Source organism: Neoarius graeffei, chromosome 1, assembly GCF_027579695.1.
Source record: "Neoarius graeffei isolate fNeoGra1 chromosome 1, fNeoGra1.pri, whole genome shotgun sequence".
NCBI classification, from domain to species: Eukaryota; Metazoa; Chordata; class Actinopteri; order Siluriformes; family Ariidae; genus Neoarius; species Neoarius graeffei.
This window is the reverse complement of record NC_083569.1, coordinates 63,667,542-63,679,764: the sequence shown is the minus strand read 5'-3', so window position 1 is coordinate 63,679,764 and position 12,223 is coordinate 63,667,542. Positions and strand designations below refer to the sequence as shown.

At 38.7% G+C, this 12,223-nt stretch overlaps 2 protein-coding genes across 3 annotated transcripts in view; both read right to left on the bottom strand.

The window, feature by feature from the left end:
• si:ch211-212k18.13 (ubiquitin carboxyl-terminal hydrolase 47) overlaps positions 1–10,050 on the bottom strand; it is a 60,130-nt gene extending 50,080 nt beyond the window's left edge. For both annotated transcript variants that reach the window (XM_060914237.1, XM_060914322.1), the window contains exons 1-9: positions 9,961–10,050; positions 5,279–5,389; positions 4,946–5,079; positions 4,757–4,827; positions 4,506–4,628; positions 4,314–4,409; positions 1,341–1,469; positions 1,048–1,176; positions 938–960 (exon numbers count right to left, since the gene is read on the bottom strand). In XM_060914237.1, the coding sequence (XP_060770220.1) occupies positions 938–960; positions 1,048–1,176; positions 1,341–1,469; positions 4,314–4,409; positions 4,506–4,628; positions 4,757–4,827; positions 4,946–5,079; positions 5,279–5,389; positions 9,961–9,974 (830 nt within the window). In that variant the 5' untranslated portion in view covers positions 9,975–10,050. The remainder of the gene's footprint in view (positions 1–937; positions 961–1,047; positions 1,177–1,340; positions 1,470–4,313; positions 4,410–4,505; positions 4,629–4,756; positions 4,828–4,945; positions 5,080–5,278; positions 5,390–9,960) is intronic.
• A 47-nt stretch (positions 10,051–10,097) lies between these two features.
• zgc:194655 (uncharacterized protein LOC794380 homolog) lies at positions 10,098–10,993 on the bottom strand. Its single transcript, XM_060915147.1, has 2 exons — positions 10,767–10,993; positions 10,098–10,678 (listed from the first exon to the last, which is right to left on the bottom strand). Exons 1-2 carry the CDS (start codon positions 10,909–10,911, stop codon positions 10,539–10,541), a joined length of 285 nt encoding a protein of 94 aa, XP_060771130.1. The 5' UTR covers positions 10,912–10,993; the 3' UTR covers positions 10,098–10,538.
• Positions 10,994–12,223: the final 1,230 nt, after the last annotated feature.

Here is a 12,223-nt window from a genome sequence, read left to right as displayed (position 1 = left end):
ATACTTCACAGTGGACATGAGGTGCTTTTCCGCATACTCATCTTTTGTGTTACGCCAGACCCACTTAGTGTTTGTTGCCAAAAAGCTCTATCTTGATCTCATCTGACCAAAGCACACGGTCCCAGTTGAAGTCCCAGTACCGCTTAGCGAACTCCAGATGTTTACGTTTATGCTTGTAAGCGAGAAAAGGCTTTTTCCGTGCATGCCTCCCAAACAGCTTATTGGCATGTACCTGATGGTTGTTATGGAGACTTTGTGACCCCAAGATGCTACTCTTTGATGCAATTCTCTAAAAGTGAGCTTTGGAGAACTTTTTACTTCTCTTACCATTCTCCTCACTGTGCGTGGTGGCAAGATAAACTTGCATCCTCATCCAGGCTTGTTTGCCACTGTTCCAGTTGTTTTAAACTTCTTGATGATTCCTCTGACTGTAGATATGGGCAGGTGTAGGTGAGTGGCTATTTTCTTGTAGCCATTGCCTGGCTTAGGAAGGTCAACACACATCTGCCTTACTTGAATGGTGTGTTCTCTTGTCTTTCGCATGTTGAAGAGTGGATAAGAGAAATAGGCCTCTGTGTCACATCATATTTATACCCCAGGGAAACAGGATGTGATGAATTACTAATTAAAGGTTCCGAGACACTCTGATCAACTTTATAAACTACAGTAGAAATGACAGAAATGCTTCAATTACATTTATTTTCTAGGAATTGTTATGGGTGCCAATAATTGTGGAACAGGTGATTTTATGAAAAATAATTATTTCTTAGTCGGGGATTTTTTTTTTAAAATTCACTTGCGTTAAAGGTTACATTTTTCTACAATTTTCGGTGTGAGATTATGCTTCTGCAATTAAAATTGAATTTATTTTAAGGCTTTTAACACATCTTAACCAGGGGTGCCAGTAATTGTGGAGGGCGCTGTATAGTGTACTCACTGGTGGAAAGCCTCCTCTGAAACCTGTAAATGTTAGAACAGAAATTTGGCCCACCTCAAAATACTGCACAGCAGAGAAAAAAAGAAAGCAAGATAATATCATTTTAGTACCTTCTGGACAGAAGAGTCATCAAAACAGTACCACTCATTGTCATCAAAGGATCTGATGACAGCATTGTAGTGCCCTCCAGTTCGTTCCCCCATGTGGTTAATAACTGCATAAAGCTCATATTTATATTTCTGCAGAGAAACATAAGTGTGGACATTTAAAAAAACCCTAAGAATAATGTGGTACGCATAAGTTTGGGTAAAGTAAGGCTTGAGTTCTTACTGAAAATTTTATTGCATAAATGTATTTCAATATATTTAGATTCAAATGTAGGGTGAAAAAGGCAAAACCATACCTTTAGCAGCAGTTGCTTGGGAATGACAATGGGACAGTGATTCTTTACAAGCTTCATCTGATAGTAGTCAAAATGAAACCTCTTCAGGTACAGAGTCAGGATATTAGGAACCTCCTCAATTTCAGTCCACTGTGTGTGAAATAAAAGTTGTGACTAGAAGCCTGGGGTCATATGCATCACACTTGCATGAAACACACCCTACGTTATGTTGCTATTGTGGTCGTAAAGCAATGAAAGAAAATCATTCAGAACACTACAGTTATTCAAGTCCCAAAATAGTAAATCAACCAGGAAATATTACATCGATGTATGCTATAGTACCAGAATGGGGCAAACTCATACTGGAAGTAAATCTATTTGTTAACAAAAGGGAATTAACACTTATGCCAGTCTTAATATAAACTGCTGAAGTGACAGAGCCACAAAATGTGCACCATGATTTACAGTTGTCACTTTACTGCTAATTGTGCCAGTATTTAACATCGAATAAAGCATGTCTTCATTTAACCATGCTCAGTGCATTTTACACTGAGATGTTGAGAGAGCACAGAGATTGAGCAGGCAGAGTTGAGTGCGCACAGAATAGACTTTTCTTCGCTCAGATTAAAATTTTCTCTTCAAAATACAGTTTGTGTTTGCGAAAGTCCCAGTGCATGCTGAGGAATGAGGCACAAAGAGTGCATATGGTAGAAGGAAGAGACTTTTCTCCACTCATGTTCATTTATTTTTGAATGCCAGAGGAAGACCTTATCAGAACATATGGACAGCCACTGCATGTTATTCTGTACCTAATTTGTGCTGCTCTTGGTAGATTGCATTGATTATTTTTAAAATAAACTGTCCGTGTTCATTAATTTGCACGTTGTTAGTAGACCATCCACAGAACTGGTCACTCCCATCTCCCTTTGGCCATTCCCAGCTGATCTTATTTTTTTTTTTATTGCAGCCTCACGCTAATTTGTCCTGCTTAGTAAATCTGACCCGAAGACAAATGTTTTACAGCCAGGGACCCCTTCCAGACTAAAAGAATGTCCATGGACCCCTTATGCTCACAGTACAGCACGGTGGCGTAGTGGTTAGCACTTTTGCCTCACAGCAAGAAGGTTCTGGATTCGAGCCCAGTGGCCGATGGGGGGCCTTTCTGTGTGGAGTTTGCATGTTCTTCCCGTGTCTGTGTGGGTTTCGTCCGGGTGCTCCGGTTTCCCCCACATTCCAAAGACATGCAGGTTAGGTTAACATGCAGCAGCCTTGGGCTGAAGTGCCCTTGAGCAAGGCACCTAACCCCCAACTGCTCCCCGGGCACTGTAGCATAGCTGCCCCCTGCTCTAGGTATGTGTGTGTACTCATTGTGTGCGTGCATGTGTGTGTTCACTGCTTCAGATGGGTTAAATGCAGAGAAGAATTTCATTGTGCTTAAGTATTTCATGTGATAAAGTTCTTCTTCTAATTTCTAATTTTTAATAACAGGACATGTTTTAGCTTCATATTAATTTATATAAGACGTGATTTATTAGGAGCTTTTTTTTCTTTCTGAAACTTCCACTCACACAGATGTATTAACAGTACTTACTTGGATTAAAGTTAGAGTTAAGATTAGATCAGATTTATGCTGTCAACTCCAATCACATTTCATGGACTTTATGTAACTGGAATTTGATTACACAGATCGACACAGGACTACATGAGACTACATAGGACTAGATGAGATTACACAGACCTACACAGGAATACATGAGACTACACAGGACTGCACTGTCTTTTGCTGTGTAGGCACAGCAAAAGACAGTGCAGTGCCAACAAGTGCACAGTTCTATGAATAAGGTGCCAGGTATAGCAGATTCTGCAAAAGATGTAACGGTATATTAATAAAATGCTGTAACTTTAAACATAACATACTAATGTAAACACAGCATACTTAATTATCATTCATCAATTGATTTTGCAGAGAATCTCTCTGATGGGTTTGTTTTGATTTTAAATTAATGACGCTTGCTTCACTGGTCGTGTCAGCTCTTTGGATTTCATACTGAGTCAATAGGAATGGATTTCTAATGCAAATTGTGATGGAGTGTCCATCACTGTAGTTGAGTATGTGCTCTGACTGCCGTACCAGTGAGCCAGGCTCTTTGGTGTTCTGGTCAGGGTGCAGGTTTAGCACCTTGTAGACCTGGGTTCAAGGCAGGATAAGGTGATTTGTTCTCTTGCTTAACTACAGATGGTGTCAGAAGTGGGATGGCTTGCTGGGAAGCCATCAGAAGTGTGCAATGTGTGTGAACTGTACAAGGGACCCCCCAAGATAGGTGGCCCCTGTGTGAGGGACCCCAGAGATGGGTGAAACAAGAGTGTGTGGGGCATCCTGGTATGGGAAAAGTACGGCTGGAGGATGCGTGAGGGACGCCTGTGTGCGTGAAGCGCATGGGTGCGACTCGTGAAAGGGAGGGCAGTGTGATGGAGTGCCTCCATAGTTGAATATGTGCTCTGACTGCCATACCATAACTCTTAACTCTTTGGTATTGTGATCAGGGTGCAGGTTTGGCATCTTGTATCAAGGCAGGATAAGGTGACTGTTCTCTTGCTTTGCTTTACAAATACTACACTTGAAATTAACTCTAGACCTTTTAACTGCTTGTATGTGAAATAATGAGGGAAGAACCACACCTAGCCAAGGAAAAAGTGCTGTAATTCCTACACCATTCACTGATTTGGATATAATTACCCTGAAATTAAAGCTGAACATCTGCATTTTGAACTTATTTTCAATATTTAATTTGAATTCCAATATACTGTGGTAGACTAGATGTACCTATAATTATACACTGTTCGTCATTGCTACGCTCAGTCTCAGCCCGATATAAGTAACATGATCAATGCATTTTTTTTAAATCTACAAAACACTCAATCAATTAAGCAAATCCAATGATCAAGGTATGTTATATGTGTCTTACAAGATATTCAGTAAAGTAGCCTACTTACGGTCTCAGCTTCAGCTTTTTGGTCACAGTGGTCACAGTACACCAGGTTGTCTTCATCAAACTTGACCTCTTTAAAAAAGTTCTCTAATCCCTTATTCTGTAAAATAAAAAAAAAAGCTCCCAACTGATATTTTTCATTTTACACAAAATAATATTAGCTGGAGAGTCCACAAATGAAAAAAGCACCACGTACCACACTGAACCACTCAGTGGGTGCAGCTTCTATGGATAAAGGGATCATGAAAAAGGAACACTTCTCTTGAAATATGTGGGTACATGCACATCTGGTTTTGTTGCTCATTTCCCCTTTAAATATCTGTAACCACAATTGTTTTGTTGCATGTGATTGAGCATGAATACTTTGAAAAAGTACATAAATGTAAAGTATAAAGGCATTTTAAAAAGAATGAAAACTGATATAACCTTTGAAGAAAATAATCCTACCTTGGACACTTCTGGTCCAATTGCTTGTAGAATTTTCTGATAGTATTCCACTGCATCCTGCTGTTCACGGACTGAAAATATGACAACATAAACAAGACAGAAAACAAACATGGAGCCAAAAATATTAACTCGCTATTTCTGATGCACAAAATTAGTTTCCCCCCCCTATAGTCATATGGAATAACTCACCACTACTGATGTGCAAACATCGAGTTATCCCTTCAGTTGTACCAACAACTTCTTTTAGCCTTTTAAAAAGTTTTTGCAATTCTTGCATCAAATCAGCACTTTCTTCATCAGGGTTTAGTGGATCTCTTCTAAAGCTAACAAGCAAATAGCAGACAAAAACTGATAGTCTCTCATGCCAGCATGAATATCTATTACCATTAATAAAATTTAACTGTGTTCAGGGAAAAAAAACATTCAAAAAGATTGTCAGTGTAAATTGAATAGCAAAAAAGTAGAAACAAAATCAGGAGAATGCACTGAAAAAAGTACAGGAGGGTAAAAATACAGTAATACTTTTCTACTTCTCTGCAGAAATCTTCAGTCATGTAGAGACACTGCAGTACAGAGTTCAGGTAACAGGTTGCACCCGGATTTTTCAACCCATTGTATCGTAATCCAGCAGATCTGAATAATTAAAGATGTTCAGATATATCAATTATATCATTGTTATATGGACAGACGGACAGACAGATAGATTAATGAATGACAAACAAACCAATAAATAGAGCTGAATGTAGAAATATGGTACAGTTTTTTTTTTTTTAATTTATAAAACAAACATTAATAAAATAAAATACATATAATACATTACTGGCATTCTTACAGCTTTGACTCTGGAAAACTGTTGTTACTTAACACAGTCCACTGCTGCATCCAGAAATGCAACCTGATTGTCAGTAAACCTGTTGTGAACAACCAAACTACAAACATGGACTCTCTGAACTACAACTGCCAAGAACCACAGCGTCCCCTGTCACCGGCCTAGTGATTACAGCTGCCACTCATTCCACTAACTACCTGTCACACTACTTAAGCTTCACTCACACTCCACCTCATTGTGAAGTATTGTTCTGTGTTTCTCCAGTTCATATCAAACCTTGTATTGTCTGTCTCTTGTTATTCTAACCTCTGCTTATTCTCTACGTTTACATTATCTGTCTTTCCTCTACTACACTGTTTGCTGATCAACTGACCCTCGCTAGTTTCCTGACCAGGGTTCCTGTCTTACAATTTGGCTTTGTCTACAGTTTGTATCCTGCTCTCCTCTGCGCATACATCCGTAAGTGCCTGCACTCTGACACTGATACTGTATTATGCAAGGAGGAAGCCATTCATCAAGTCTATGCAGAAATGCCACCGATTTCTCTGGGCCTGAACTCATCTCAGATGGACCGAAAGGCAGTGAAAATGTCTGCTGTAGTCAGATGAGTCCACATTTCAACTTGTTTTTGGAAAAACTGGATATAGAGTTCTCTATGCCAAAGGTGAACACAACCATCCAGCTTGTTTTCAGAGAAAGGTGCAAAAGCCAGCATCTGTGATGGTATGGGGGGCATCAGTGCCCATGGCATGGGTGAGTTGCGTGTGTGTGTGTGTGTGTGTGTGTGTGTGAAGGTAACATTGATGCGGAGCCGTATACTGGGATTTTAGAGAGATATAGTCATCAAGGCAACATCTCTTACAGGGAAGTCCATGCTTATTTCAGTAGGACAATACCAGGCCTCATTCTGCATGGGCTACAACAGTGTGGCTTCATAGATACAGAATGCATGTGCTTGACTGGTCTGCTGCCAGTCCAGATCTGTCTTCTACTGAGAATGTATGGAGCATCATGAAGAAGAGAATCAGACAATGACGACCACGGACCGTAGAGCAGCTGAAGTCTTCTATCAAGCAAGAATGGACAAGTTCCTTTTGCAAAACTGCAACAATTAGTATCCTCAGTTCCCATATGATTAAAAAGTGTTATTAAAAGGAAAGGTGATGTAATACAATGGTAATAATGTTTCTGGGTGGCACGGTGGTGTAGTGGTTAGCGCTGTCACCTCACAGCAAGAAGGTCCTGGGTTCGAGCCCCGGGGCCGGCGAGGGCCTTTCTGTGTGGAGTTTGCATGTTCTCCCCGTGTCCGCGTGGGTTTCCTCCGGGTGCTCCGGTTTCCCCCACAGTCCAAAGACATGCAGGTTAGGTTAACTGGTGACTCTAAATTGACCGTAGGTGTGAGTGTGAATTGTCTGTGTCTATGTGTCAGCCCTGTGATGACCTGGCGACTTGTCCAGGGTGTACCCCGCCTTTCGCCCGTAGTCAGCTGGGATAGGCTCCAGCTTGCCTGCGACCCTGTAGAAGGATAAAGCGGCTAGAGATAATGAGATGAGATGAGATAATGTTTCTGTTCCAACTTTTTTTGTGTGTTGCAGACATCAAATTCTAACCTCATTTATATTTACAAAATACAATTAAGTTGGTCAGTTAAACTATATTGCAAATCTTTTCTTTGTACTTTTGTTATTTTAAATAAAAATTCACGTGAATTAACAAATCACATATATTTGTTTTTCGTTGCATATTGGAAAATATTCCAACTTTTCTGGAAATGGAGTGAGTAGTAGCATAAAGCCTTATTTTGTATATATTTTCATATTCATGTAGTTTGAAGTAGACTATTATGATTATTTATTTGTGACTCATGCTGTTTTGAATGTCTTAATAAATAATTAAGGCTTAGAGTGCTACACAAGCTAGATTTGGAACTACCACTGATTTGGAACTATATAAGATAGATAAACATATAGATATTGTTGCGGGTGGCATGGTGGTGTAGTGGTTAGCACTATTGCCTCACAACAAGAAGGTTCTGGGTTTAAGCCCAGTGGCCGGCGAGGGCCTTTCTGTGTGGAGTTTGCATGTTCTCCCCATGTCCACGTGGGTTTCCTCCGGGTGCTCCGGTTTCCCCCACAGTGCAAAGACATGCAGGTTAGGTTAACTGGTGACTCTAAATTGACTATAGATGTGAGTGTAAATGGTTGTTTCTATGTGTCAACCCTGTAATGACCTGGCAACTCATCCAGGGTGTACCCCACTTCTCGCCTATAGTCAGCTGGGATAGGCTCCAGCTTGCCTGTGACCCTGTACAGGATAAGTGGCTACAGATAATGGATGGATGGATATTGTTGCTTACCCATTTATTGTGAATCAAATATTCAAAAACTTTAAAAAAAAAAGCTGGACACATCACTACTCACCCTGACTGAGATGATTTAGTGGTATGTATTTGATCTGACAGCATTAAAAAAAAAAACATTTGTCCATAGATGAAACATATAGTTTTATTTGAGCTGTCACCATTTAAGCGTCATTGTTAAAGTTGTAATATGATCAATCGGACTATAGACTGAAAATCATTATTGTTAATTATTGTTAGTTTTATTAATTATGATTTATGTGAGGAGTAGCCTACATTCAAATACAGAACAATGAGCAAAAACTACATTCAAACATGTAAGGAATGCAGGTGATGGACAGATGTTATGGTGTTTAAACTGTCTGATCACTGTCACCATAAGTATTATGAGCACTTGAATACGTAACCAGTATTACCTCATGCACTTAAAATATATCTGAGTGAAAAACACAATGTGAAATTATATGATGCTGTGATTTACAAAACACAAACGCACACATTTAAAAGAAAAATGTCATGAGTACTGAATGGTACAAAATAAATATGTTAAACTTTTTTTTTTTAACTTACACACTGAAGGTCTGGAAATAATGGTGGTGAATTATGTGAATGTGTACCATGCCTTTGGGCTGAGTTTGGGGAATATGGTAGAATCATAAAACAGGCAATGGTCAGGTAAGGCACAAACAGTATATCAGAGGCAATACTGAAAAGGCAAAATCCAAAGTACGAAACAAGTCAAACCAGAAAAGCAGAGCAATAATCACTTGGCCTGTTAAAGTCAGACACAAGGAACTGAGCGTATATTTCGCAACGAGGGTGTGAACTATGAGTCCTGTTGTGCTGTGATTATGAATAGGTGCATATGATTAAAACTCAGAAGACTGTGAGCAGTGAGGTGCAGGATGGGTGTTGTAGTCCATGGCAGCCATATTTGAAGGCTGCTGTGAATTCTTGGAAGTGGAGTCTTGAGTGCAAGCAGGTGCAGACATGACAAAACTTAATTTAATTTTGGCTACTGGATTGAAATATGTAGCCTACATTGCTTCCACACAAATGATATGTTACTTCAACATATATTTGTTTTTTACACTTACCTCTTTAAGTTAACTTCTTGGCTTTATGTGAATTAGGCTAAATGGGAAACCAAACCCTCAACCATCCATCCATTATCTGTAGCCACTTATCCTGTGCAGGGTTGCAGGCAAGCTGGAGCCTATCCCAGCTGACTATGGGCGAGAGGTGGGGTACACCCTGGACAAGTCGCCAGATCATCGCAGGGCCCTCAACCATGCTAACCCCAAATTTGGGATGTCTTGAAAATAATTACTTACTTACTTACTAAATTAATGAATTAATATTGAAATAGGTTTATGCTTATTGTGTTACATCATATACAGTCGCAGTCATAAGTTTGGACACCCCTACTCATTCATAGGTTTTTCTGTATTTTGACTATTTTCTACATTGTAGAACAATACTGAAGACATCAAAACTATGAAATAACGTGACATATATGGAATTATGTCGTGAACAAAAACGTGTTAAAAACAAAATATGTTTCATCTTTTGGATTCCTCAAAGTATCCACCATTTACCTTGATGACGCTTTGTGCACTATTGGCATTATCTTAACCAGCTTCATGAGGTATGGAATGCTTTTCAGTTAACAACTGTGCCTCGTCAAAAATTAATTAGTGCAATTTCTTGCCTTCTTAATGTATTTGAGATCAAACAGTAAATAGTAAATAATAAAAATACAGTAAACAGCCCAATTCCACAACTGTAGTAATCCATACGAGGTCAAGAACCGCTCAGCTCAGTAAAGAGAAACAACATCCATCATTACTTTTAAGACATATTAATTAATAAAAAAAAGATAAAGAAAAACCACTGAATTTTACAGAACAGTACCAGTGTATACAGTACCACTTTTGACTGGGACTGTATACATTTATGCATTATGTAGGATATTCTGTCTATTAATCATGACAAGCGTATCAAAAGCTTTTTTACCTTTCCAAAGCCATTTCTTCTGGGGTTTGTGTTGTTTTACAAACGACTATTGAAATTCCTTGTTACACCCCTGAGTTAGTATCCAGTACACTTGCCCCCGAATGTTTCCTTTGAAATAAACAGGCACGCAAACCATGTAGCGACAAATCAGTTTTACTTTCGTTTAAAGTCACAGCTCTGGTTTCCTGGAAATCATTTATTCCAGAGCTAAAGCCAGCCCAGTCCTGCTGCTTTCCTGCCTTTCCGACTGCACTAACATCACACACACACACACACACACACACACACACACTTTTATCCTGTTAGTTGTTTGTCCTTTTTATTCAATCGCTCTGTAAAGCACTTCTTTATATAATAATAATAATAATAATAATAGAAGAAGAAGAAGAATCTTGTTGAGTATTACATTATATATGTTGTATAATAAAACAAGAATTAGAAATCTGAACGTCATCAAAATTTAGAACACGATCATCTGAAAGCAACAGGTCCACAGAGAGGACAGGACCGAGATGATTAAAAGTCTCTGCATTTCTTAAGTCTGGGTTTGGAGCGCAGCTGGCCCGGACTCCCCGTCTTCATCCAGCTGTGTGTGCAGCTCCTCCTCCGGGCAACTGGATGAACACAGCCACGGTGGAGAGGTGCTCGAGCTTGTGCTTCCCGAAAGTGTCGGTGTCCTGAAGCTGGATATCAGTGAACATTATTCTGATCTTCGAGTCTGATGAAAATAAAGAGATTTTTAACCTCACGGAGTCAACTGCATTTAAAGTTCAGGTTAAAAATGACACTAGATTAAATCAGCCTACCTTTAAGCTCCGGACATTTCACCACAAGTTTTTCTTTGAAAGCCAAAACAGTTGTTTTATTGAATTCCTCCTCGGAGTTTGCAACGTCTATAATTTTCTTTTCCCCTTTAACACCAATTACTATAATTTGGCAAATTTTCCCCATGTTGAGCGATGTTTGCTCTTGGTGTACAGTTGGGCTAATGCAGCATACTTTCAGTTTCTCCTGATAGACACTCAGCTCTTACCCAGCTCTCACACCCACCGCGTCAAAGCACGCGACTGTAGCGTCACTGCGCGTGCGTGGAAGGGCGCTTCTTTCTTTCTTTCTTTCTCTTTTTTTAAATGTATGCGTGTGTATGTTTCTTTTAAACAATAACAACCGAAATAATTTCTTAGTAAACTTCAGCAATGGTTCTCAAACTTTATATAACCATAAACTATAAAATCAATTCCACGGACCCCATAGCATAGACTTATTGCATGAAAATAATTAAATTCAATTAAATTCAATTCAAATATTTTTTTTATTGTCAATTCACTATATATCCAGGCAGGGGCGCCGCTAGAAATCTTGGGCCCTATGAAAGATTACAATTTAGGGTCCCCCCGGTAAAATTTTCAAGCTCAAGCAACTGAATTTGAAGTCTGTTTTTGGCTGGCACTTCTACTTTACTATGCATGTAATCAGCTACCTAGCAAGTTTAGGTGATACAATTATTTGGTATATGAGCATTTTAAATGCAGAACTGTCAGAATTAGACTGAATAGACTGTTGCCTTAAAATGAAAATTCCATTATATATATTATGGAAGATATATATATATATATATATATATATATATATATATATATATATATATATATTTGTTTTTTTTTCTTTTATTAGCAACTATTATTAGGCCACTCAGTAGCCTATGGAGTTCATTCAATCCAAATGTTTGTGTTGAGAGAAATTGCATGCATCACTGTATCAGTATGGATTTATAACATTCTGTATGCACATTATGGATACTCCAGAGCCCTCCGGCAAACATCAATAATCAGGATTACAAAATGTATTCCTTTGGTTCCTCCATTTATTGACTTATTGTATGTGATCAAATGTATGCCTTGATGAATAACTACACTAGTTTTTTGATACAATTACATAGTGGATTTCTTGCAGTGCACTAAGTGTTTTTGGTTTCTTTTAGGCATCACACATTTATTAGAAAACACAGCAAATGTTCAAATATTCAAGTTAAATACTTAGCAACAGTAGCAATAAATCCACACATGAACAATAGCAATGATATATATGACCACAGCTAATGTGCAAAATATTAAAGTTAAATACTTAACAATATCAACAAATCCACACATGAACAATGGCAAAACATCTAGACTTAATTATACAATAAAGATACCTATGAAAAAAGGTGGTTTTTTTCACACAGTGTGATATCCGGACTTCATAATTTATCACACCTGCTCCT

Bases quoted from the DNA above. Each gene is read 5' to 3' on its own strand.
- zgc:194655 (XM_060915147.1), bottom strand. From the start codon at position 10,911: ATGGGGAAAATTTGCCAAATTATAGTAATTGGTGTTAAAGGGGAAAAG. The intron at 10,679-10,766 runs GTAGGCTGATTT...TATTTTCATCAG, and splicing joins GAAATGTCCGGAGCTTAAAG to ACTCGAAGATCAGAATAATG.